At 44.1% G+C, this 20,577-nt stretch overlaps 2 protein-coding genes across 7 annotated transcripts; one reads left to right on the forward strand and one right to left on the reverse strand.

Moving 5' to 3' along the window:
- Positions 1-1,814: 1,814 nt before the first annotated feature.
- Positions 1,815-7,391, forward strand: NUBP1 (nucleotide binding protein 1). Of its 2 annotated transcripts, XM_037385318.1 has the most exons (11): positions 1,815-1,898; positions 1,975-2,076; positions 2,184-2,320; positions 2,490-2,558; positions 3,071-3,103; positions 3,805-3,895; positions 4,216-4,370; positions 5,492-5,602; positions 5,726-5,828; positions 6,564-6,647; positions 7,224-7,391. In XM_037385318.1, exons 1-11 carry the CDS (start codon positions 1,865-1,867, stop codon positions 7,304-7,306), a joined length of 1,002 nt encoding a protein of 333 aa, XP_037241215.1. In that variant the 5' UTR covers positions 1,815-1,864; the 3' UTR covers positions 7,307-7,391. The 2 variants fall into 2 exon arrangements, with proteins under 2 accessions (XP_037241215.1, XP_037241216.1); XM_037385319.1 differs by lacking the exon at positions 5,492-5,602.
- Positions 4,378-20,308, reverse strand: TVP23A (trans-golgi network vesicle protein 23 homolog A). 5 transcript variants are annotated; one of them, XR_005103895.1, is made up of 8 exons: positions 20,079-20,295; positions 19,926-20,005; positions 14,924-15,068; positions 13,907-13,996; positions 10,741-10,866; positions 8,922-9,051; positions 8,392-8,509; positions 4,378-5,165 (listed from the first exon to the last, which is right to left on the reverse strand). XR_005103895.1 is itself a non-coding variant. In XM_037385321.1 (7 exons), the coding sequence occupies exons 1-7, from the start codon at positions 20,085-20,087 to the stop codon at positions 8,451-8,453; spliced, it is 639 nt and encodes a 212-aa protein (XP_037241218.1). In that variant the 5' UTR covers positions 20,088-20,294; the 3' UTR covers positions 8,105-8,450. The 5 variants fall into 5 exon arrangements, 3 of the variants coding, with proteins under 3 accessions (XP_037241218.1, XP_037241220.1, XP_037241219.1); XR_005103894.1 differs by lacking the exon at positions 4,378-5,165 and adding an exon at positions 7,282-7,530; XM_037385321.1 differs by lacking the exon at positions 4,378-5,165 and having other exon boundaries at positions 8,105-8,509; positions 20,079-20,294.
- Positions 20,309-20,577: the final 269 nt, after the last annotated feature.

Here is a 20,577-nt window from a genome sequence, read left to right on the forward strand (position 1 = left end):
ATTACAGAGCAGTAAGTACAGAAGTTGTACAAGTATGAAGTGGTGATGAGCATTTACCTGAGGTAAAAGTACCTGGAAAGGAAAATGAGCAATAGTCTATTTATTAATGACTGAAAAACAGAGGCTGAATTCCTCAAATAACTAAATGCATTTTAAGAATCTGTTTTGTAGGGTTTTTTTCATAGGTGGGCAGTTAGTCAGAAGTTTTTGTGGTGTCTCCCCCCACACAAGTGCTTTTCCTAATAAGCTTGTTGTTGCTGAAGTGGAGAGTGTTCATTAAAAGATAACTTTGCCGTGTTTTTCTCTCAAGAAGAAGATTTAACACCAGGATGTGCTGGTACCTTTCCAAATATTACCAGATACTCTTCTCTATATATTGTGTTTTCGAAGTCAGATTGCCTTAAAATAGCAACTTAAACACTTGAATGTTAAAATAATCAAGTATTGGGACTAATCAGTTAGAAATGGGAATACTTGAGACTCCTGACTGTGCTCAAGTCAGAAAAATACCCTTCTTACAGCACTGTCAGCCAAAGCAATAGGGGCTTTGTGAGCAGAAGTGCCGGTCCCCCCCCAGCTCTGCCGCCGCCACCCCGGCCTGCCCGTCCCTCCAGCCCGAGTTACCATCGGGGGCTTTGAAACTGGAACCGGTGGCTGTGAGTCACCGTCCCGCTGGAGCTGGTGGGCCCTGCCTGGGGCGTGAGCCACCATCCTGCGGGAAGGAGCCATGACCGAGGGACTGTTGTCTTGGGGTCACACACGTTACATGCATCTCCCGGAGCAAAACTGACAACTTCTTCAAAGGACATGAATGCATCATGTGCATTTTTCCGAAGCAAGGTGGTCTCGCTACTTAAGGGGTTATTCTGAATGCCGGAGCTTTACTCGTGGAGCAGCTGCTCAGGCGGCTCCTGCTGCGGGTGGTGGCTGTGCTGTTCTGATCGTCGCAGTGGGGTGAGCTTCGCGTACAGGCAATGGGAAAACGAAGGGAAGGTGAAAAGATGGTAAAAAGTCTTGACAAAACATTTTCCTCCTCGTAAGACTAAGTACGGTTCCCCGAGTTCCTGCTGAGTGTCGGTAAGTGTCCCAGCTGGGGACCCTCAGGGGGCCTCTTCAGGCCATCCAGGTCTGCAGTTGCGTTTTGCAGGTGCGGTCGCGAGCCGGGTGCTGCCTGTCGGCTTGTGCTGGGGGGTCGCGGGGAGCAGCCACCCGTGCCTGCCAGCTGCGCTCCCCTGCGCTCCCCGTGCCCGCCGGCTGAGCTCCCCGTGCTCACCGACCGAGGGGCCCAGGCCTCCCTCAGGCAAGGGGGGGGGGGGGGCAGCCAGCGGGCCCCGGTGGCCAGTAAGGGCCAGGTCAGTGTCACAAGCCGGTCCATACTTCCTTGGTTTGGAAGATTAATTTATTATTTCATTAATTCTTATGTATGACTGACAGCGGCCGCCTGGTTGCTCAGAGGTTGATGGGCCAAGTTAAGGCAGAACAACCCTCCATAGCAACGTCCCGACAGGTGCCCAGCCCGGCCCCATCCGACAGCGGCGGCCGGGGGCGAGGCCTCTGAGCACAACGGCGCAGGAACCTCCCGCCGGGCGGGCCCCGCAACCCCAGGACCGGGAACGGCGCCTCGGGCGGCTGCCGGTAACGCGCGTCCGCCCCGCCCCGCAGAGGCCCCGCCCCGCAGAGGCCCCGCCCCGCAGAGGCCCCGCCCCGCAGAGGCCCCGCCCCGCAGAGGCCCCGCCCCGCAGAGGCCCCGCCCCGCAGAGGCCCCGCCCCTTGACGGTAGCGGGCGTGGCCGGCGCAGACACACGCAGTCCCGCCCGGAGCCCCGCCTCTGTCCGCCCGCCGGAAGTGACGCGCAGCGGGCGCCATGGCCGAGTTAGCGGACGGGCAGCTGCTGCAGGGTGGGGAGCGCGGCCGGGCAGGGCGGGCGGGGTGGTGCCGGTGCTGCCGGTGCTCCAGCTCTCGCTGTCTTTGCAGAGTGCCCAGGGAGCAGCAGCGCGCAAGCGGGCAGGGCCGCCGCCTGCCAAGGATGCCCCAACCAGGGGATCTGCGCGGCCGGCGCCGCCGCTCCGGACCCGGGTGAGGGAGGGACACGCGCACCCCGGGGCGAGGGGCGGGAGGGACCGGCACCCCGGGGCGAGGGCCCCGGCCGGGCGGCGGCTGACGGCCGTTCCCGGTTCCCGCAGCGGAGGCGGCGGCGCTGCGGGCGCGGCTGCGGGCGGTGCGGCACGCGGTGCTGGTGCTGTCGGGCAAGGGCGGCGTGGGGAAGAGCACGTTCAGCGCGCTGCTGGCGCTCGGGCTGGCGGCGGACCAGGCCAAGCAGGTGAGTGCGCCCCGCGGGGGCAGCTGCTGCCGGGGGCCGGGCTCCAGCCCCGAGGGGCGGGGCCGCGCCGAGCCGGTGCCGGGGGGTTCGGGTGCCCGGGGTGCTCCGGCTGCCCGCGGCAGCGCTGCCCGGCCTCGGCCCCAGCGGGTGATCGTGTGTCCGTTCCTAGGTCGCGCTGCTGGACATCGATATCTGTGGGCCGTCGATCCCCAGAATGATGGGCCTGGACGGAGAGCAGGTGAGCGGATGCTCTGTCGTGGCGTCTGAAGGATTGCTGCTCGGTTTTTGTTAACGTTTTAGAGTGATGTAGATATGAAGCTTCTAAAAGGAGCAACTGCATATTGGGAAGCGTGTGTGGCGGTGGGAAGGGAGGTAAAGGCGGCGAGGTGGGGGAGGCCAGCATAATTTGGTTCGTAAAAGGGCTGGCTGCTTTCCGGCTGGCCAGTGCTGCAGACCAACGTTTGCTGCATATTGGCCACTTACGGCTGTGTAACACTTCAGTAATATCAGCGTGACACCCTTTATCAGCCCTGGAATGTTTTATATAAAGTCACAGTAAACTTCCTGCAAAAGAGTTGAACAGGTATTATTCACATATTAATGCAGATCTGGCCCTTCTGCCATTTTTAGCTCTGCTGCTCCAATAAAGCAGTACTGTACCTGTGAGCAGGATATCTATTTACCCATTTTTTACCTATTGTCATGTTTTACGTAACATGTATTGATTTCTGCTGTAACTTCAATTTTTAGGTTCATCAAAGTGGATCTGGCTGGTCTCCAGTGGTAAGTTGGTGCAACTGTTCCAGAAAGTTTGTGGGGTTTGTTTGGGTTGGGCACTGTCTTCTGCAATGAAAAACAAGTGAGGAAGGAGCAGATGGTACGTCTATTAATTCTTTTTCTAACGATGTAAATAGCCTATATAGATCAAAGTGTTAGATTTCTTTTGTTAAACATAATACTACTACATCTCTAAAACAGTATTATTATCTTAAGTATCTCTTGTTTTCCTTGTACTTCCCCACTGCGGGCAATAAATAGATGTTACATGCTGTGATTACTTTTTCGTTTATCGTGCATCTGTATAGTATGTCACCTTTTCAATGACAGACAAAAAGTATCTTACCCCAAGAAAAACCTCACTGACCTTTAGAAAATGCAGAGAAGGTTAAAAAGACAGCTCAATGCTGCGAGGGAAAGCTGCGTTTATCCTTACATGGTCTCCAGTGGTTTCATAATCCACTGTAAATGTTAGTACAACTGGATTTTTTTTCAGTCTGTGAATGTAGTTGGTGAGCGTTGAACAAAAATTATAGTTTTTAATGTCTTTTGATAAAAGAGCTGCATAAGGTTTCTTGCCTTTATGTTCTTAATGTCTTCCCTGTCCCCCAACTGCTTTTTCTATAAAATCTAGTTTTAGATTTGGTTTCTTGCTCTTTTCTTTACTGTTCTGTATGCTCTGCTGAGTTTCTCTACTTCTCTTCCAGTATGTTGAAGAAAACTTGGGTGTTATGTCAGTGGGCTTCTTGCTTAGTAGTCCCGATGATGCTGTCATCTGGAGAGGACCCAAAAAAAATGGTATGTATCAAGTGTTTTCAACATAATTTATGTACTTGAAAGACTTAGTGTCGTGAGCTTGTTTAATGAATTCATAAGATACAGGAAAAAATGAGTGATTAGTTGTTTTCTTTAGTTGAACATACTCGTTTGATGAAGTTAGGAGGTCACGTTCTGTTTGGTTTTGGTGTTTTTTTGAAGTCTCGGCAAAATAAGCTTCTCTCTACTTGACAAGTCAGAAGAATCTGCATACATAGACTATAAAAGTTGAAGTACACCCTAAAATTTGAAATATAGTGAGATTATTTTTTTTTCTTCCACATTCTTATCCTCTCTTGTAGGACTGATCAAACAATTTCTTCGTGATGTGGACTGGGGTGAAGTCGACTACCTGATAATAGACACGCCGCCAGGGACATCGGACGAACACTTGTCTATTGTGCAGTATCTCGGTGCAGCGCATGTAGCCGGCGCTGTTATAGTCACTACCCCTCAGGTATGGGAACTTAATTTGCTTTGCTTGTAGCATCATGGCAGTTGAAGCCAATCCTCTTTAGGTTTAGCCTCTATTTACTTCAGAGAAATGATGGTACAGAATCTAAGGGAGTTGACTTTTCTGTTCTGTGCGTACGGCTGGCTGCTTGTTGAGTTCGATCGGTGTCTCAGTGGAGTAGGGGATCCAAGTGAGTCACTAAACCTCTGAGCAGTTCACAATGAAAAGCTGACATGATCTGTGTGGTGACAGGAAATGCAGGATTTCACTTCTGTCTTTGAGATTAGAGTTCATGTCATTGCAAATCTGTAATTTACTCACCAGCAGCTTAATGTTCAGAAGTCAGTAAGAAGTTCAGCTTTTAGGTGAGAAAATGTGCGCCGTTTGACACCACATGAAGTAGCCTGTTACCTCTAATTGGCAACTTTATTATCTGCATTTTTAGAAGAAAAATCAGCCCCTGGAAAGCTGAAACTCAAAATATGTCAAATTCAAACATAGGTCTTAATGCCTGGTTTGGAAAGGAACAGGAGATCAAGCTAGCCAAAGACACGTAGTAGTTCCAAACAGGTGCAAGAATAAATTGTAAAGGTCATGAAGCGGTGAGGGCAATACCAGACAGGTGGTGAGGGAAGGAGAAGGGAACAGGAGAACTGAATGAGGACAGGCACAGATGTGAAAAGCCTGAGGGGACGATAAACTATCTCAAATGTAATTTGTGAAGAGGTAACAAGCGTAATCCTGGTGGTTCTTGTCCGTGCCTGCTCTACAAAGAACACCGAGGGTCTTTTCTGTAAACTGAAATGTGAAAAAGTTACATTTAAAGAACTAAAGATATGAGATTGATACAGGAGATAAAACATAAATGTGGCTGAATTTTTATACTAGTCAGGTCAGATTTCAAAACAGAACCACATTCAGTAGGCCAGCGCTGTTGTACTGTTCCGTTGTTACTCATAGCGTTGTTGCTAGAACACATGACACAGGTTTATGTTCCTGAAAGTAAGAAGAAAGCGGTGAAGATTTATTATGAACTTTATTTAAAAGAGCTCTAAGGATGTAACTTGATATGTTCAGCATCAAATCATTACAGTCAAAACAGCAGTGTTTCCTAATATTTGAAGGAAGTGTCACTTCAGGATGTCCGGAAGGAGATCAACTTCTGCCATAAAGTGAAACTGCCAATCATAGGTGTTGTGGAAAATATGAGTGGCTTTATATGTCCAAAGTGTAAGGTAAGGCTGTCTGTACATTACAGCACGTTTTGTCTTGAAACTGCCTGTATATAAAATACTGCTTCAAAAATGCCTTGCTCTCAGAACTGCAGTATATTAACTCTAATTTTGACTTTGTCCCAGAATGAATCTCAGATCTTTCCCCCAACTACGGGAGGTGCAGAGAAGATGTGCCAGAACTTAAATGTTTCCCTCCTGGGTAAAGTGCCTCTAGATCCTCAAATAGGTAAAGTACTTAAACTATATTTCACTATGTTTAAAACAAGTTTTTCCTCCTATATTTATGTTGTTACTGGGAAACCCTGACTTGGACATGGATAAATTAGAATATTAAACATTTTGTCTCTTAGGTAAACCTCCACTTTTAGAACATTTTTTTGATTCAAAAGTTACTGTAACTGCGACATAGCATGGTATGAAAAGAGGAAAGTGCCAGGATATTTGCCTTAGCCTGAAACTTAATCTTGATTAAGATTAGACTGCATCTTTTCAGATGTATAATCATAGTTAAGTACATGTCTTTCTCTTTGGTGTGAATAAAATCACGTAATATATATGATATACAATAATAAAATCATAACTACAATGAACAGTAGTATCTTGTAGATGGCTCAGCATGACAGTAGTGCTTTAATGTCTCTGTTACTAGCACTACCCAAATCCTGTTGCGGCTAGTGAGAAGGCTTGGTTCCTTGTCCATTAGCTATTACCAATTAACACTTGATTTAATGACATCAAGGAACAGGTCAGTATTTCCAAAATGATGACTGAAGATTTCTGTTAATAGTATTCCTTGTGAGCTGCAGTTGTAGTTATATTAATGACATAGGGACTTCTTAAAAGGAGTAGGTGCAAGTGGCTCCTTGGAAGGGTGTAATTGGTAGCAGGATAAAGGGTAAAACAAAGAATAGTTCATCTTTTCCCATTGCTTTGCTTTCCTGTTTTTTCCCTGTCTTTCAAGGGAAAAGTTGTGACAAAGGCCAGTCTTTCTTGTCTGAAGCACCTGACTCTCCAGCTACATCCTCTTACAGGAATATCATTCAAAGTAAGTCTGAAAATCACTGTGCAAATGGATCCTCTCAGTTCTGAGCTCCCCTGCAGCATATAAAAGTGCTAAACAGGATAATTCTGTCATGAATAATAAAAACAGTAGATGTGCACAGCCATTATGAAAGTAACAGGTGCAGATACTATGTTCGCTTCTGGGCATCAGTTATGACAGGCTTTAAAGCAGTAACGAACCTCTTCAGTAACGAGCTTCAATGTTTGGCTTCTGTCATTCCTTCTCAGAAAAGGTGTGTCTGTACTTGCTGTCACAGAAGGATCTGAGGTTCGGAAGTCAGCCTGTTGAGGGGGCTCGCCATAGCGGAGTGTGGTGCACTTGGCTGGTATTTCCTCCAGTTCTAATGGTCACTGCACAAAAAAACGTACAGACCTACCTAAGGAGCTGGTGATGTGCAGTTTGAAAATACCAGCAGCTGGGAAATTCCTAAAGCCGTTTCACTGTGATAGAGGCCCAGCTTGTGGTACTTGTGCCGATAAGGAGCAGAGTGGTGCAGCAATAAGTAACTCCTGGCATGCACCTAAAATACTGACATTAACTTTTCCCTGTCTTTTGTAGGAATTCAGGAATACTGTGATCAACGCAATTTTCAAGAAGAGAAGATAATATATGAACGGAATAAAAATGTAGTTCATGTTTAATTACAGAAAAGTAACTTATGTCTTGATTTAATGGAAGGAATGTATTTTTTTTGTATATTGCAAATAAATCCTTAATATAAATGTTCTCGCCTTGGTTTTTTTCCATAGTTTAAGATTCTTGTAGTTCACGGGTAGTCTCAAGGCTTGCTAGAAAGCTGTAAAACTGAGTCTTCAGCTGTAGTAGAGGCGCAGTCTGCATCTGGTGTCGTGGTGGTACCAGTAACCTGAATACGAACTTAGTGTTTGAAGACGTGCGTATACAAGGTTTTATTTAGGAAGTTGAATATAAAATACATTTTGCTGACATCAGGGCTTGCTATCTGGTGTTTCTGCTATGCACGCATAGTGGGCTTTACCCTGCCTTCTGCGCTAGGATGAATTGTAATGCCCGCTCTCTCTCACTGAATAACATCATTTAAGTATCTTTCCTTTCAGTGGAAAAGATTATATTTAGAGTGAAGTTCAGTGTAGTACTGTCTCCTATTTTTATAAATTGGCATCAGTTTTAAAATAAAAACCTACAGGATTTTAGGCAAGTTAATTGTAGTACAAGTACAATATTTATTACTGGTATCGGAATAAGATTTACATATTATAACTGTTTATACATAACTGTCTGCTTCACACAGGTACTGTGTGAACTTTCTACGTGACTTCTGCTCTTCTACTTGACCCTAATCCTGAACACTAAAAAGTAAATATTCAGTGTCTCTGATAACTAAGAGGTCCTTTGTAACTGTAATTCCTCTTTTTATTGAGGAATCAAAGCTTTGAGAAATCAGTATTGTGTACAAGAAGGAAAGGCAGTTTGATTTTTATTGTAGTTCCAGAGTTAGACAAACGAGCGGCATCTTTTCTAATTCTTGGTTAAGATAATCCAACGGTTTCAGGTTAGCTGACAGATACTTTTTTTTTCTTAAAGAAGTGTGCTCTGTATGAACCGTAAGCATTGTTTTTGTGCCTACACAAACTGCTTGTTGGTTAAACTTTTAGGTAACAAAGGCTCGAAACCTTTCAGAATCTAAAGACTCAAATGACATAAAATGCTTATTATTTCATGTGTGTTTCTAGAACAGCTTAAATACCTTCAGCTTTCACAAATGAGTATTTTTACTGCTCATCCTTTTAGTTCTTAGTGATTTGATTATCTAGTGCCTGTTTTCCCGTATTCTTCAGTGCAGTCTTCTGAAATTCTCGTCTGTCCTGTAGAACAAATACAGGACGTGTGGGTGTTGGCACAACCTCGTCCACAGGAATCCGGTATGAAAGGTGGAGGAGAGCTTGGCGGGAGCCCAGCAGCACCTGGGGGTGGGGGTGGCTCGCCCAGCTGTGCCGGCACAGAGGCGCTGCGGTACCTCGGCAGGCAGCCCCCGAGGAGCTCTCTGGGGGACATCCTTCACGGGGCGGGAAAGCTCGGTTGTCCGAACCCAGAGCAGTGTGACACGGGGCACGGCCCCCAGTGAGTTCTGCAGGAGGCATGCTGGAAAGTCAGGGTGGCCCTGCCAGGAGTCCCCTAGGGACCTGCGAGCCGGAACACACCGACACCAACAGCGTGAGGCAGGTCAGTACACGGTAGCATCATGGGCTACAGCTGACAGACCAACTCGGTACTTACTCTTGGGAACATCTGCTGTGACAAAAAGCCTTGAGGTTCCTCTGCTCGTGCTTTTCTGTCCCCCTAATTTGCAGTGGATGTAGCCATATAAATTAGCAGTCTGAAGGGAGATCCCAGCTATCACCAGAGCCTATGAACAAACAAACGTTCAGCTGGGACAAATGTGCTGCTATATGAAGACTGTACATGTAGAATATATATATATATGCAAATGCATGTATATGTGTATACACACTATTTAGATATAAATACATGCTATTAAGAGGAGGCTGTTCCTTCCACAAATAAATGACCTTCACAGAGATCCAATCATGTCAAACTTAAACACAATCATTCCTTTCTAGGAAATGCCTCTCTATCAAAACACCAGTACAAACTTTTTTTGTCATTGTGTATCTTGAAAAACTTCATTGCTCTCCTAAAAGCACTTACCCAAAAAGGGTCCCGTTCAACTGATTCTATAATCTTTTCACTTTTTTTTTTAAGCCCAATTTGTATCTAAAAGTTGCACATCATCCAGATAAATACCAAACCTGCAGGCTTGTTTAGCTGACAGATGCCTTATTATATACACATAAGATCCTTGAGAAACTTAGGGATTTACAAAGCGCATCAATGGATATAAATCATATCTAGCATTAACAGGCAGTGACAACAACTAGCTTCTTTCATAGTACTATAGGCTTAGCAGCAGGCAGAACCCACCTGATTGACTAATGAAATAACTTCTAAAAAACGTTTCTCTGCGCCTCAGATACAGTTTCCTGGAAGCTACTGTATTGACTTTTACAAGCATCTGAGCAACCTGCCTCCAGTGCTAGTTAGGGTCCTTCTCTAACCAGCTCTTAGCTTAGCACATGATCTCTGGTTTTCAAAAATAAAGGTGGAGCTGTGGAGAAAGACAGCTGGTTTAAATTTAAATACTGCTTGTTAAGCTATGCTATTTTGCAAATCATGAACTGCTTTCTAGTGGCCAATTGAATCATACCCATGAATTAATTTTCTGTTTCATTTAATAGTGAAATGTAATCTTGACTTACTGGTTATGTAGCTACGCGTGTTCAAGACACTTCTTATCTTTTCAAAGTGAATTAAGACATTGTACTTAGCATGGCTAAGAACTTGACAAAATGAATTCTGTGGTGATTATCCAAGCACTTAATGTTTACAGGGGAGAACATGAAGATTTCATAGACAAAAATATCTTAACATAATGCAATATATAGGTAAGTTTCCTCTTATATTTAGAAACATTTGTAATTTTTTCTGGGTTTTTTTTTTTTTTTTGGTAGAGTAGGTGGCTTAGAGTAGGTGGCTTATAAATACAGTAATTATACATACTTAGAGCTCAATTTATCAAGGTTTTAAGCTTTATGATACTGGTTCTTTCAAAAGGTATCTAGAATCCTTACTTTTAAGAGCAAGTAACATTCAAGTTCTAAGGAGATGTGAAAACCTGAAAACTAGCACCACTGCTTCGTTTTTTTGTCCTCTCCTATCGGTTTCCTTTGATTGAAGTAAGTCGGGGAAAAGTAAGTCGCTACAGTTAAAAAGAAGCCTGTAATTTTGCCAAACACTTACGGTTCTCAAGTCAGATGCAGGAGTTGACATCCAATAATCTAGTAGAAGTGGGGCTAAAAATTACTCATCTGTTCCTGAATGCAGAGCAGAAAACTCCTTGTGATTTCTTGAAGCTGTTAGTGGAATTTTTGTAGATGGAAGATTTGGTTCAGAGACTGTTGCAAAACTAACATATCTGGGTTTCCCCGCTACCAGCAGTGTCTGTCAGCCGTAGGTCTTTCAGTACCCCCTGACTTACCAGCCATTTCAGCTTCAAGGAGAACAAAGTGCTAAAGAAAAACACTGTCCAGATAACTGGACAGATGATGAGACCAAGCCAAAATATTCGAGCTTCAGCTTCAGTTGAGGCAGCTGTTGTAGGTGCCTAGAAGGAAAATTATTGAAACTGTTAGTCACAACAACAAAATCCACAATATATAACAAATCAGCAGAGGAGGAAGAATGGATAAAGTTAATTCTTTACCTAAATTTCACTTATTACATGCATAGAAGGAAGACTGAATAAGAAGAGAAGTAGCTGATGCCAAGTTTTCTGCCTGCTGCCCTACCATACATGACAACACTTTCTTTTCAAAATGTTCTGGTCTCTGGTCTCATTTAAATGCGATAATTACTTCTTCTGTCAATGATAGCTCCCACTAACACTACAAATGTAGTAGTATTTTAAAGTCAAAGTTCCATTACACTGAAAATTTCAGAAATACCAAGTTAACTTTGACATTAGATCCAAATTTTACCAAGGCTTCAGAGAAGCATGAAACAAGAGAGAGTGTTACAAGCAGAACTACAGTGTGAGTACTTCACTGCCTATAGTGTAGCTTTGTCACATGTGCCCCGTTCACACATCAAAAGCTTGGGTGAATAAAGTAAGTCCAGTATCAGAAAAGCTACAGCATCTAATGTGGAAATTGCAATGAGCTGGTGGAAATGCTAACAAGCAAACTTGAGATGTCCTCCATAGGATTTATTAGTTAGTTCAGACAATGGAATTCTCGTAACAGTGCCCAATTCCATACATTTTCCTAAAAGCACACAGTATCCTGGCTCAACTTAAATCTTGTGCAAAGCTTAGTTTTTATTATGTAAAAAAATACTTCAACAAAGTCCACTGATATTCCACAAATTCAGAACTGTGGCTTTGAAAATGCCTCTTCTGTAATGCTAGTGTTGGACACGGCAGTGACTGCTGGCAGCTCTCTGTAGAGGCGCGCAGTGTTGCGTGTTCTTCAGGGAAGGGAAACAAGCCTGGAAGCAGGCTGCAACAGCCCTGGTTGCAGATTTCTTCGGGTCAGCACAACTCATGTGTCTTTATCTCCACTGAAAGGGTCATTGTTAACTCCTAACACTTAAAAGAAACTAAAGGAAGATAATTATTCAGAAGGTTCTGGTCTCCCAGGAAAGATCAGAATTCCAAATCTCACTCCAAACTTCAGACCACTCAGATACCACTAGTGCTAACTTCTGAAATACAACCCTCACAACTAGGAAAGAAAACCATGTGGGCTCTTCCACTCTGAAAACTGAAAAGCCTTTTAGTTTATCTTCAGTATCTTGAATTCTCCAATATAAAGATAATATTCATCCCTCCATCATAAGGCAGACAATGGCATCCACCTTGTAAATACAGTTGTTAGCCTATCTTGCCTAAGAAAACCCCAAAAGATACAATAATTATGAAAAGTCTTCAATTTTTTTATGTACCCTCTAAACCAGTAATGTTGCAGAGGTCCACAAAATGTTTTGGGCCTTCATAGTTACAGAATAAGAGCTGTTCTGAGTCAATAAAAGGGTTTAATCACCTGAATACTGAATTACTGGCAAATTACCCAACAGTGACATTGCATTAGCAACAACTGAGAACACCTGAGAACTCTGCACCTAAAAGGCCTAGTTAACTTGATAAGCAAGATTACAAAAGGCTGCAGTTGGCTCAAGGAGAGTAGAAGGGGGTTGTGATGTTTGGAAAGTAAATGTAAGAATTACTTTTCATCCAGCAAGCCATCGATGAAGACAGGGTTTCAGGGGTAAACCTCTGTTGCATCAGCAGCATGCCAGGAAGCAGCTACTTATTTTTGGTGAATGACTTGGAATATTTCTAAGAGATTTACCTGTAAAGTAAGAAATCTTAAAAAGTTGCCAGAGGACTAGCAAAGGAGGTGAGGAATGCCTGACTCTGGAGAGTAAGAGAATTGCATGTGTTCTAGGACCTTGTCATGACAAAGCAGTTCTTGTGGCTAAGCCGTGACAAAAAATACAATCCACTCTAGTTATATGTTTCTTCCTGCGGTATTATTATTGTCACACTAATCAAGCTATTGTTTGCCAGATATTTTGGAAGGTTTTAGCCCATACAGATAAGTTGACTTTGTACTTCCAGGCTAGAATTAACAAACTGTAATAGGTGACCTAGGCTTGCTTATCCCAGAATAATTTGGGGGTCAGAAGGTTGCTTTCTGAGTGCCATTGCTTTTAAGTGCTAAGAAAGGTCTTGCTGTCTTGACTTGACCGAACTAAGAAACCCTGAAGGTTGTCTAGTTTATTTGCTTTCATGCAGGATAGCATATATTCTCTTTTTAGGTTTCACTTAAGTTACAGGAAGAACATTAATGTCTGACACCCTCTCCATGGTGTGCAGCCCCATGCAGCTGGCCGCGTTCCTGCTTGGCTGCTTCCCCCAGGCAAGCAGCTGCAGCGCTGCTAGAGGCACTCCAGGCCTGCACGTGCAGTATTTTACTGGGCACAGCACCCTGGACGGGCTTGAAAGGAGTGTCCTAGCAGTAGACCTTGAAGTGCTTTTCTGCCAGGCTCTTGCCTGATTGGGGCTGTGCAGAGAATGTCAGCATGTGAAAGCAAAAACCTGAGGTCTTAACCCTGGTAGAGATGCCAAGTGCTGGTTTATAGCTTTGTTGCTCAGGGTGTTTGGTGGAGCTCTAGCAGTGTCAGAATACTCTGTGATCTGGGTTCCATTCCCCACCAGATTCCATGAGCATGAATAAAACATTATTTTCAAAATACTGAATTTTAACTATTCAGCATTGCTTTCAACATAGGTCTTTCCTGAAGAGGGTTCTGTGTTGGGCTTAACTATGGGAAGGTGTGTTTACAACAAGACGTTCTCACTACAAAATAAGATAGAACTACCAGAAATGTTTAATACCGGTAGTACAGTGCTATGAATATTTATGCGGCCGATGTACATGATGACAATGTTGCAAGACCACTATTGTCCTGAATGCTTCCAGCAGGTGACAATCCAGTGCACTTGCAAAGGAATAATACCTTATCTTCCACAGAAGCTGGATAAAAAGTAACTGTTACAAAGGTGCTCTGTTTGTTACTTTACTTGACTTAGTATCAGCTTTATAAGATTTCCTCTGGATTCCATGCTTTTTTAACATACTTACCCTTTTTGCTTCAAACACCCAGTGGCTTTTCCCATCTTCATCTATCTGGTTCCACCAACGCAAACCAACCAAGAGCCTTCCTGTCACATTCTAGTGACAAAAACAATTTGCAGTAATCAGCAGCATAATTCACTTGTCAGATTAACATTTTTAAAAAAAGACAAGCATGCCTGAAAATCATATTTTGTATCAAATACTAAAATTAGTTCTAAAATCTGTGCCAGCTTGAGCACAATAGTCATTAAGGATGAATGAGTTACCACAAATTGAGAGGCCTATTCTCTTCTAAGACCATAATTAACACAATAACATTGACTTAGGTAAGAAATTATAGGATGTATCTCTTCTAAGTCAGTTGGTTGAAGAAGCCCCCAATAAACAAATTTTCTCAGTAACGGAGGAGAACTGTGAACAAAAGCACACTGACAAAATGGAGGATTAATTGTAAGCAAGCAAGCTGTGTGGAATCAAACAAATTAAGAAAATATCTCTGCACCTGGATGAATACTAGAAGCTTTCAGTATATTGGAGATGCATCAGTGCTTCACTTCTACAAATCAAAAGCCTTGTTCCACATGTGAAGCCCCTGGGATTCTGGGCTGGCCTGACCCACCTGCCCGTGTGTGATTAGGGTACCAGTGCCATAGCTGGGCTCCCTTCTGCAGCTCCTGCCTGCTGGGTCTGGGCACAGTGCTGCAGCTTGGACATCCTTTGGCGTCCATTGCTGAAAGCTGGGATTAATTTTTTTTTTTTTTTATAAGAGGGGAGGCATACAAATCAGTCCTACCTATGGCAAGGCAATTTTCTCACTGTATTAGTAGCTCACATCAGCCATAGAGAACATGGTGATAAGCAGTAACTAAGGTATTTACATACCTTAGTTAAAATGGGCTAGACGTTTAATAAATCAACAGATCACAATGTCTTTGTCACTTTTGTCAGTATATGTATTCGCTTTTTTTATTTAATGGCACACAAAATACTTTCAAAGGTAATTACTATTCAGGGTCATCTTACCTTAACTGACCAAAAGTCAAAGGATAGAAGGAGGAGAATAGTGACAAAACAGGCAACAAAGCTGTTGCTGAACCAGTCACAGAACAAGTAGGTAATAATAGCACTCACTCGGAAAAACAAGTGGAAAAAGGTGGCCAGTGGGTGCCTAGAAAGAAAAACACAGAGCACTTAGAAAGTTGTGGGACACGAAGAGATGTTACAGTATTTGTTAACAAAGTAGTATAACACAACTCTTTCTAGTTTGTAATATTATTTTGGTTTGTCGTTGCTATTATTTCATACGTTGATGTATTATCTTCCTTATCAAAACAGTATTTCCAATAACCAACCTTCAGGCATCCCTGCTCATGACGGGAGGTGGGGTGGGGTGGTGGAACTAGATGATCTTTAAGATCCCTTCCAACCCAGACCATTCTGTGATTTGATCTAAAGTTAAAAGATGGAATGTTCTGTTCATAGCAAAACTTCCTCAAAAACAGAACAAAATCTAGTCCTCCACCAGTTTGTTTGGTACTGCATGAAATAATTTAGTGGTTGTGTTCAACACTACCCTGAAATCCTCATTTCATGAAATAAATCAGCACTGCAAAGTACAAAAGAATAGAGACAGATCTTATGCCTTTCAGACCTGTTTTGAAAACAAGAACAGGAATTCTGAAACTAAAAAAAATAGAAATATAACAGTTTGGTACAAGACAAAATTAACTTTCATATGTAATGTGTGAAACAGAGGGACTACAATTTGGGGACTGAACAGTTCTTTCACTAGATATTTCTGCTATGCTCACCAAACAAAATTTTGTTTGTAACAAAAGAAAGGGGAATTTCAGTGGAAGAAATAACTATATGGCACAGAATATTAGCCAGTACAGTAAGACAGGCAGTTTGGAGAATGCTGTAATGAGCACAGTACAATTTTCAGGGTAATATGCCAAGTACAAAAACTTATTCTGTACAGTTGTGTTTGTGTCAATTAGTTTAAAGCAGGGGTCCTCAAACTATGGCCCGTGGGCCGGATACGGCCCCCCCAGGTTCCTCAATCTGGCCCCTGGTATTTACAGACCGCCCCGCCGGGGGTTGGGGGGGGAAACCGAGCAGCCGCAGATGGCCTCCTGCCACTTCATCCACACGCCGGCCCCCTGTTTAAAAAGTTTGAGGACCCCTGGTTTAAAGTGACAATTAACTAGAGGCTATTGCTTTTAAGTAACTTCTTCCCTTGAGACTGAATGAATATACCTTGTTTTCTGAATAGGATTTTTATTTTAAATTGGTGATTGTCTCATTAAGCTTTTCTACCTCTGCCAACAATTAGCAGTAGTATGGCCTAGGTCATAATTAACTATTCAACTATTAAATTTGTTATTCTACTATTGTGTATAATAAAATGATACTGATAACATATACACAAGTATAATTGCTTATTATAAACAAATTATTGTTAGATTTAAAACACAATAATGTTCATTTTTTTAATTGTATTCTACAGCTGTGTAACTGTTCTAGTAATTATCTATTCTATAATGGTGATGTTGTCCTTGTGGTACTACACACATGTAACTGCAGAAGCAAGAATGACGCACAGCTGCAGTTTATATTTACTCTTGATCATGCCCATGCTAACCTCAAACTTTCCAAAAACTTCTTCTGACTTAAAACTAAACATGTGACATTTTAAGCAGAAGGAGCTTTTTCTGCCATAAGCAGATGGGTGGGTGGGCAGGTGGAGCAGAGTGTCTTGCTACTTCAAGTCTCAATCTTGTTCAAGAAGATGTCAGAGTTCATTGCGTAAGTGGTATCTTGTGTCAATACAAGCTATTCATAGATCACAGCCCTAAAGCATATCACGGTGGACTGAGCTTTTATAATTGTATCAGTGCTTCAAATGTGAAAGCAACTTTGGAGAAGCAGTGTTTCATTTTGGAAGTCAGATGATGAATTACTGTTTAGATGCTGAATCTGTTCCAACATTCAGTTTTGAAGGGTGTTTGCTAAAAAACAATACATTAGCAAAAGGCTCACATTTATTACAGTGCTAAAGACTTTATTGATGCTACAGAATATCAGCCCTCTCACAAGGAGGCTAGCCAGGCCAAAAACACAGGCTTGCAGGTTCTTGTCCTAGGGGAAGCATATGGAGATATATCAAAATCTGCACCTATTTCTCTGGACAACTCTCTGCATCTCAGAAAATGTCCACCTATTTATGCTTTAAAAACAAAAGCCAAAACAGAATCCAGTAAATAAATTGTTCAATTCCTCACTTGGCTGTGAATTAAGAAAACACTTTTGTTCTGTCATCAGATGAAACTTAAAGTTCCTATCATATACAAACAGAATTTTAAATAAGGACATAATCCCAGATAGATAAAATTGTCTTCTGCAACCTGAAGCTAAACAGTCTGCATCCGTCTTGAAACAAAACCCTTTACATCTTTTTTTTTAAGTGAATGCATTTATATTTAATTCCATTGTAGTTTATAAAATTTTTTAAAAGCCAATTTCCAGAAATATGATGGCATTAAGAAATCTGTATATAAACTAACATCTTTTGTACTAATGGAAGACTATAGACCAGGGGTCCTCAAACTATGGCCTGCAGGCCAGATACGGCCTCCCAGGGTCCTCAATCCGGCCCCCGGTATTTACAGAACCCCCCTGCCCCGCGCCACCCCCCCCCCCCCGGGGGTTGGGGGGGAAACCGAGCAGCCGCAGATGACCTCCTGCCACTTCATCTGCGCGCCGGCCCCCTGTTTAAGAAGTTTGAGGACCCTTGCTATAGACTTTAAAACATGGTAACTTTTTTCCGTGCATTCAAGTCCCGTAAAGGATAAGGGTGACTAAAACTCTGCACTGGTTCTCCTTGGCATACATTTGCTGCTGAAAGTGTAGCAAGCCACTCGCTTGGACTTTTAGTTATTCTGTTGCATCTAAACATCTATACAGTGTAGCACTGGAGCTGTGGGGCTAAATGATTACTGTTTGTGTTGTTACAATAACCTCCATTCATTTTGCAAGCATGATGCCTGCTAGGATAGGAATAAGCTGTTACCCGTGTTAAGGAATCAAATTGGGTGAACCCTAAGGTATTCCACTGAACCACAGGAGAATCATTCCCAGTACCTGCTCAGAAGCACCACGGCGGCACTCTACATGCTGCTTTTTATACCTCTGTCTGGTACTTCAAATACTTCTAGGCAAATTTTGAACAAACAGGCTCTCTGGCTTAATCATTTTGTGTTACTTGCTGATTTGAAAAAGAAATGATTGTGTGCTCCTAACTGTTCCAGATCAAATGTTCTGGTACCACAATGAACTATAAAGATGGTGCAAGTTATCTTTTTCCTAATCTTATGAAAATAGCCACTAACTAAATCACTATCCACATACCTTTTGTTCTTAAGGAGCACTTGCATGTATCTTGGAGAATTGCAAATGCACAACTTATCATAGCTTATGCAAATTCTAACCAAGTTCAAGATAGGTGAAATTGAGATAAAAATTAAGGATGATTGAAAGGTATTGTCATAGCCTCTAATAAGACGACAAAAATTTGCAGCATGTGGGTGTGTTCCAGGCATGTTTGTACAAGATTATTCACAAATACAAAACCAAACTTCTGTGTGAGCTATGTAAGGAGTTTCATTTCTGTATTCTATAGCAGAAGACTTTTCAGTATGAAATTATCTTTTAGTATTGTCACAATGAGGGCAAGAAAGAAGAGCAGTCTCTAATGAAGTAAGTATCTACAGTGGACTAATTAATAGTATCATTTACCTGTCTATATTATTGGGTAGTGTGAACCAGTAGGAACAGATCTCCAGAGTAAAGTAACTGGTGGTGTGAGACTCCTACAAACATTTCAGAGTGGTTTCACTTCATGCTAATTCCAGTCTGGTCCCACAGAATGAATCTGTGGTTCATGTGCTCAAGACACACTCCTAAGCTGTATTTCTCTGTTTAGTTTAATCCTTTAGGCTATATTCTCCAAGACTGCACCAAAATATAAGCCTTCATTTAAAATGTGTGCTGCTGCTAAAGCACAGAAACACAGCAACTCCAGGAATGTTAATCTTGTGTCAAGGCTGACTCATCATGTAGTTGCAAATTCTGATGCACTAGAAGGGCAGAAATGCTTCACCAGATGCTTGTAAAACAGAGTAATTGTATTGTAAAGCTACACTATTTCTTGCTTGTGCATCTCGGGTAACATTTGTATTAGGTTTAACATGTAATTTTTCTTTGTTTACACCTACAGGAAAAATTAACATCCTAATGGACCAGAGTAAACTAGGGCAAGGTGGAAGGGCAGAAAGCAATATAAATCAAAGCTGATTATATATATTATTGATGAGTGCATGCTTATGTATAATTCCTTTTGACATAAAACTTTTCTTTTGACAGCCTCTGACTGCCTTCAGAAGGCACTGATGGAATGACAACTCTGTCCCCTAGGCCCTCTGTGCAGGCAGAGATGCAGAGCGACACCTCTGGGAACGTAAAAGGATAAGGAATACTATATTCTGCATGACAGCACATCCCATGGTAGGAAGGCATGACAGTTGTGCTGCAAGTAGCTTACTGTATCCCTCCAGCCACATATGCAACACTGTGCCGGAGCACTCTGCTGCTCAACTTTTGCTGAAGGTGAGAGAGTGTGTGTGGTACATTGGCTCTGGGTGTGCGGTATGCCAGTCTCCAGCGGCAGCCGTGGCTGTGGGTGTGCAATATGCCCATTTCCATCAGCAGGCCGCTGCCAGCCCGCACAGCCGGGTCACAGCAGCGGTGCAGCCGGCCAGGCCACGGCCTCACCTGCTCCAGCCCGAGCGGGAGGAGGGTCCCTGGCCTTCCCGGGCCGCCTGCCCCAGCGCTTGACCACCCTCCCTGTAAACAACGGTAATTCAGTATCTAAATGGAGTTCCCTGTATTCAGCGCGTCGGTGCAGCAGGGGCTGCCGAGGCCCGGTTACCTCAGGCTGAGGCCGCTCCGCTCCCCGCGCCCTTACCTGATCCTGGCTTTCCGCAGCGCCAGCTCCTCCTCGCTCCCGAAGTCGAGGGACACATCCTCGGTGTCGTCCACCAGCGCCTGCGGCGGGGAGCCTGTCAGCGGGGAGGGACCGCGGAGCCCCGCCGCCCCGCACCCCGCCCGCTGCCGGTACCTGCTTCATCCTCCGGTCCCGAGCGCGGTTGCCAGGCGCGGCCGCTGCCAGGGCCCGGGAGGTGTTTCAGGGAAAAGGGTCCGGGCTGCCGCCGGCGCTGCCCTGCCCGGCCCGGCCAGGGCGCGGGGCTCCCCTCGCCGGGGCTGGCGAGCCCAGTCGCAGCGCAGCTGTCGGCGCCCCTGCCCCGCCTGGCCGGGCTGTGCACTGCCGCGGGCTCCGGCCGGGGCCGCCCTCAGCCGGCTGAGGGGTCGGTGCTGCCGGGGCCTCTGCCTGCTCCCCGGGCCGGGGCCGGACTGCGGGGGCCTTGTGCTGAACGGGGTCCCCGCAGGGAAAAGTAACGGCGAAGGTGAATGTACCCGTACAGATACGATGGGCACCTGCGCGTCCGCCTCGAGGCCCAGCCGATGGGCGCAGCCGCCTCCCTGCCGCTGCTGGGCCGAGCGCGGCTCCCCCCGGCCTGGCAGTGGTGGGCCTCGGCCCCCTGTCGCGATACAGCTTT

Source organism: Falco rusticolus, chromosome 4, assembly GCF_015220075.1.
Source record: "Falco rusticolus isolate bFalRus1 chromosome 4, bFalRus1.pri, whole genome shotgun sequence".
NCBI classification, from domain to species: Eukaryota; Metazoa; Chordata; class Aves; order Falconiformes; family Falconidae; genus Falco; species Falco rusticolus.

What these genes read in the sequence shown, in the direction of transcription:
- NUBP1 (XM_037385318.1), top strand. Translation starts at nt 1,865, where the DNA reads ATGGCCGAGTTAGCGGACGGGCAGCTGCTGCAGG. An exon ending in GAGAGGACCCAAAAAAAATG is followed by an intron (nt 3,896 to 4,215) that starts GTATGTATCAAG and finishes CCTCTCTTGTAG; the next exon opens with GACTGATCAAACAATTTCTT. An exon ending in GCCTCTAGATCCTCAAATAG is followed by an intron (nt 5,829 to 6,563) that starts GTAAAGTACTTA and finishes CTGTCTTTCAAG; the next exon opens with GGAAAAGTTGTGACAAAGGC.
- TVP23A (XM_037385321.1), bottom strand. An exon ending in TTGACTTTTGGTCAGTTAAG is followed by an intron (nt 13,997 to 14,923) that starts GTAAGATGACCC and finishes TTTTGTCACTAG; the next exon opens with AATGTGACAGGAAGGCTCTT. An exon ending in GGGTGTTTGAAGCAAAAAGG is followed by an intron (nt 10,867 to 13,906) that starts GTAAGTATGTTA and finishes TTTTCCTTCTAG; the next exon opens with GCACCTACAACAGCTGCCTC.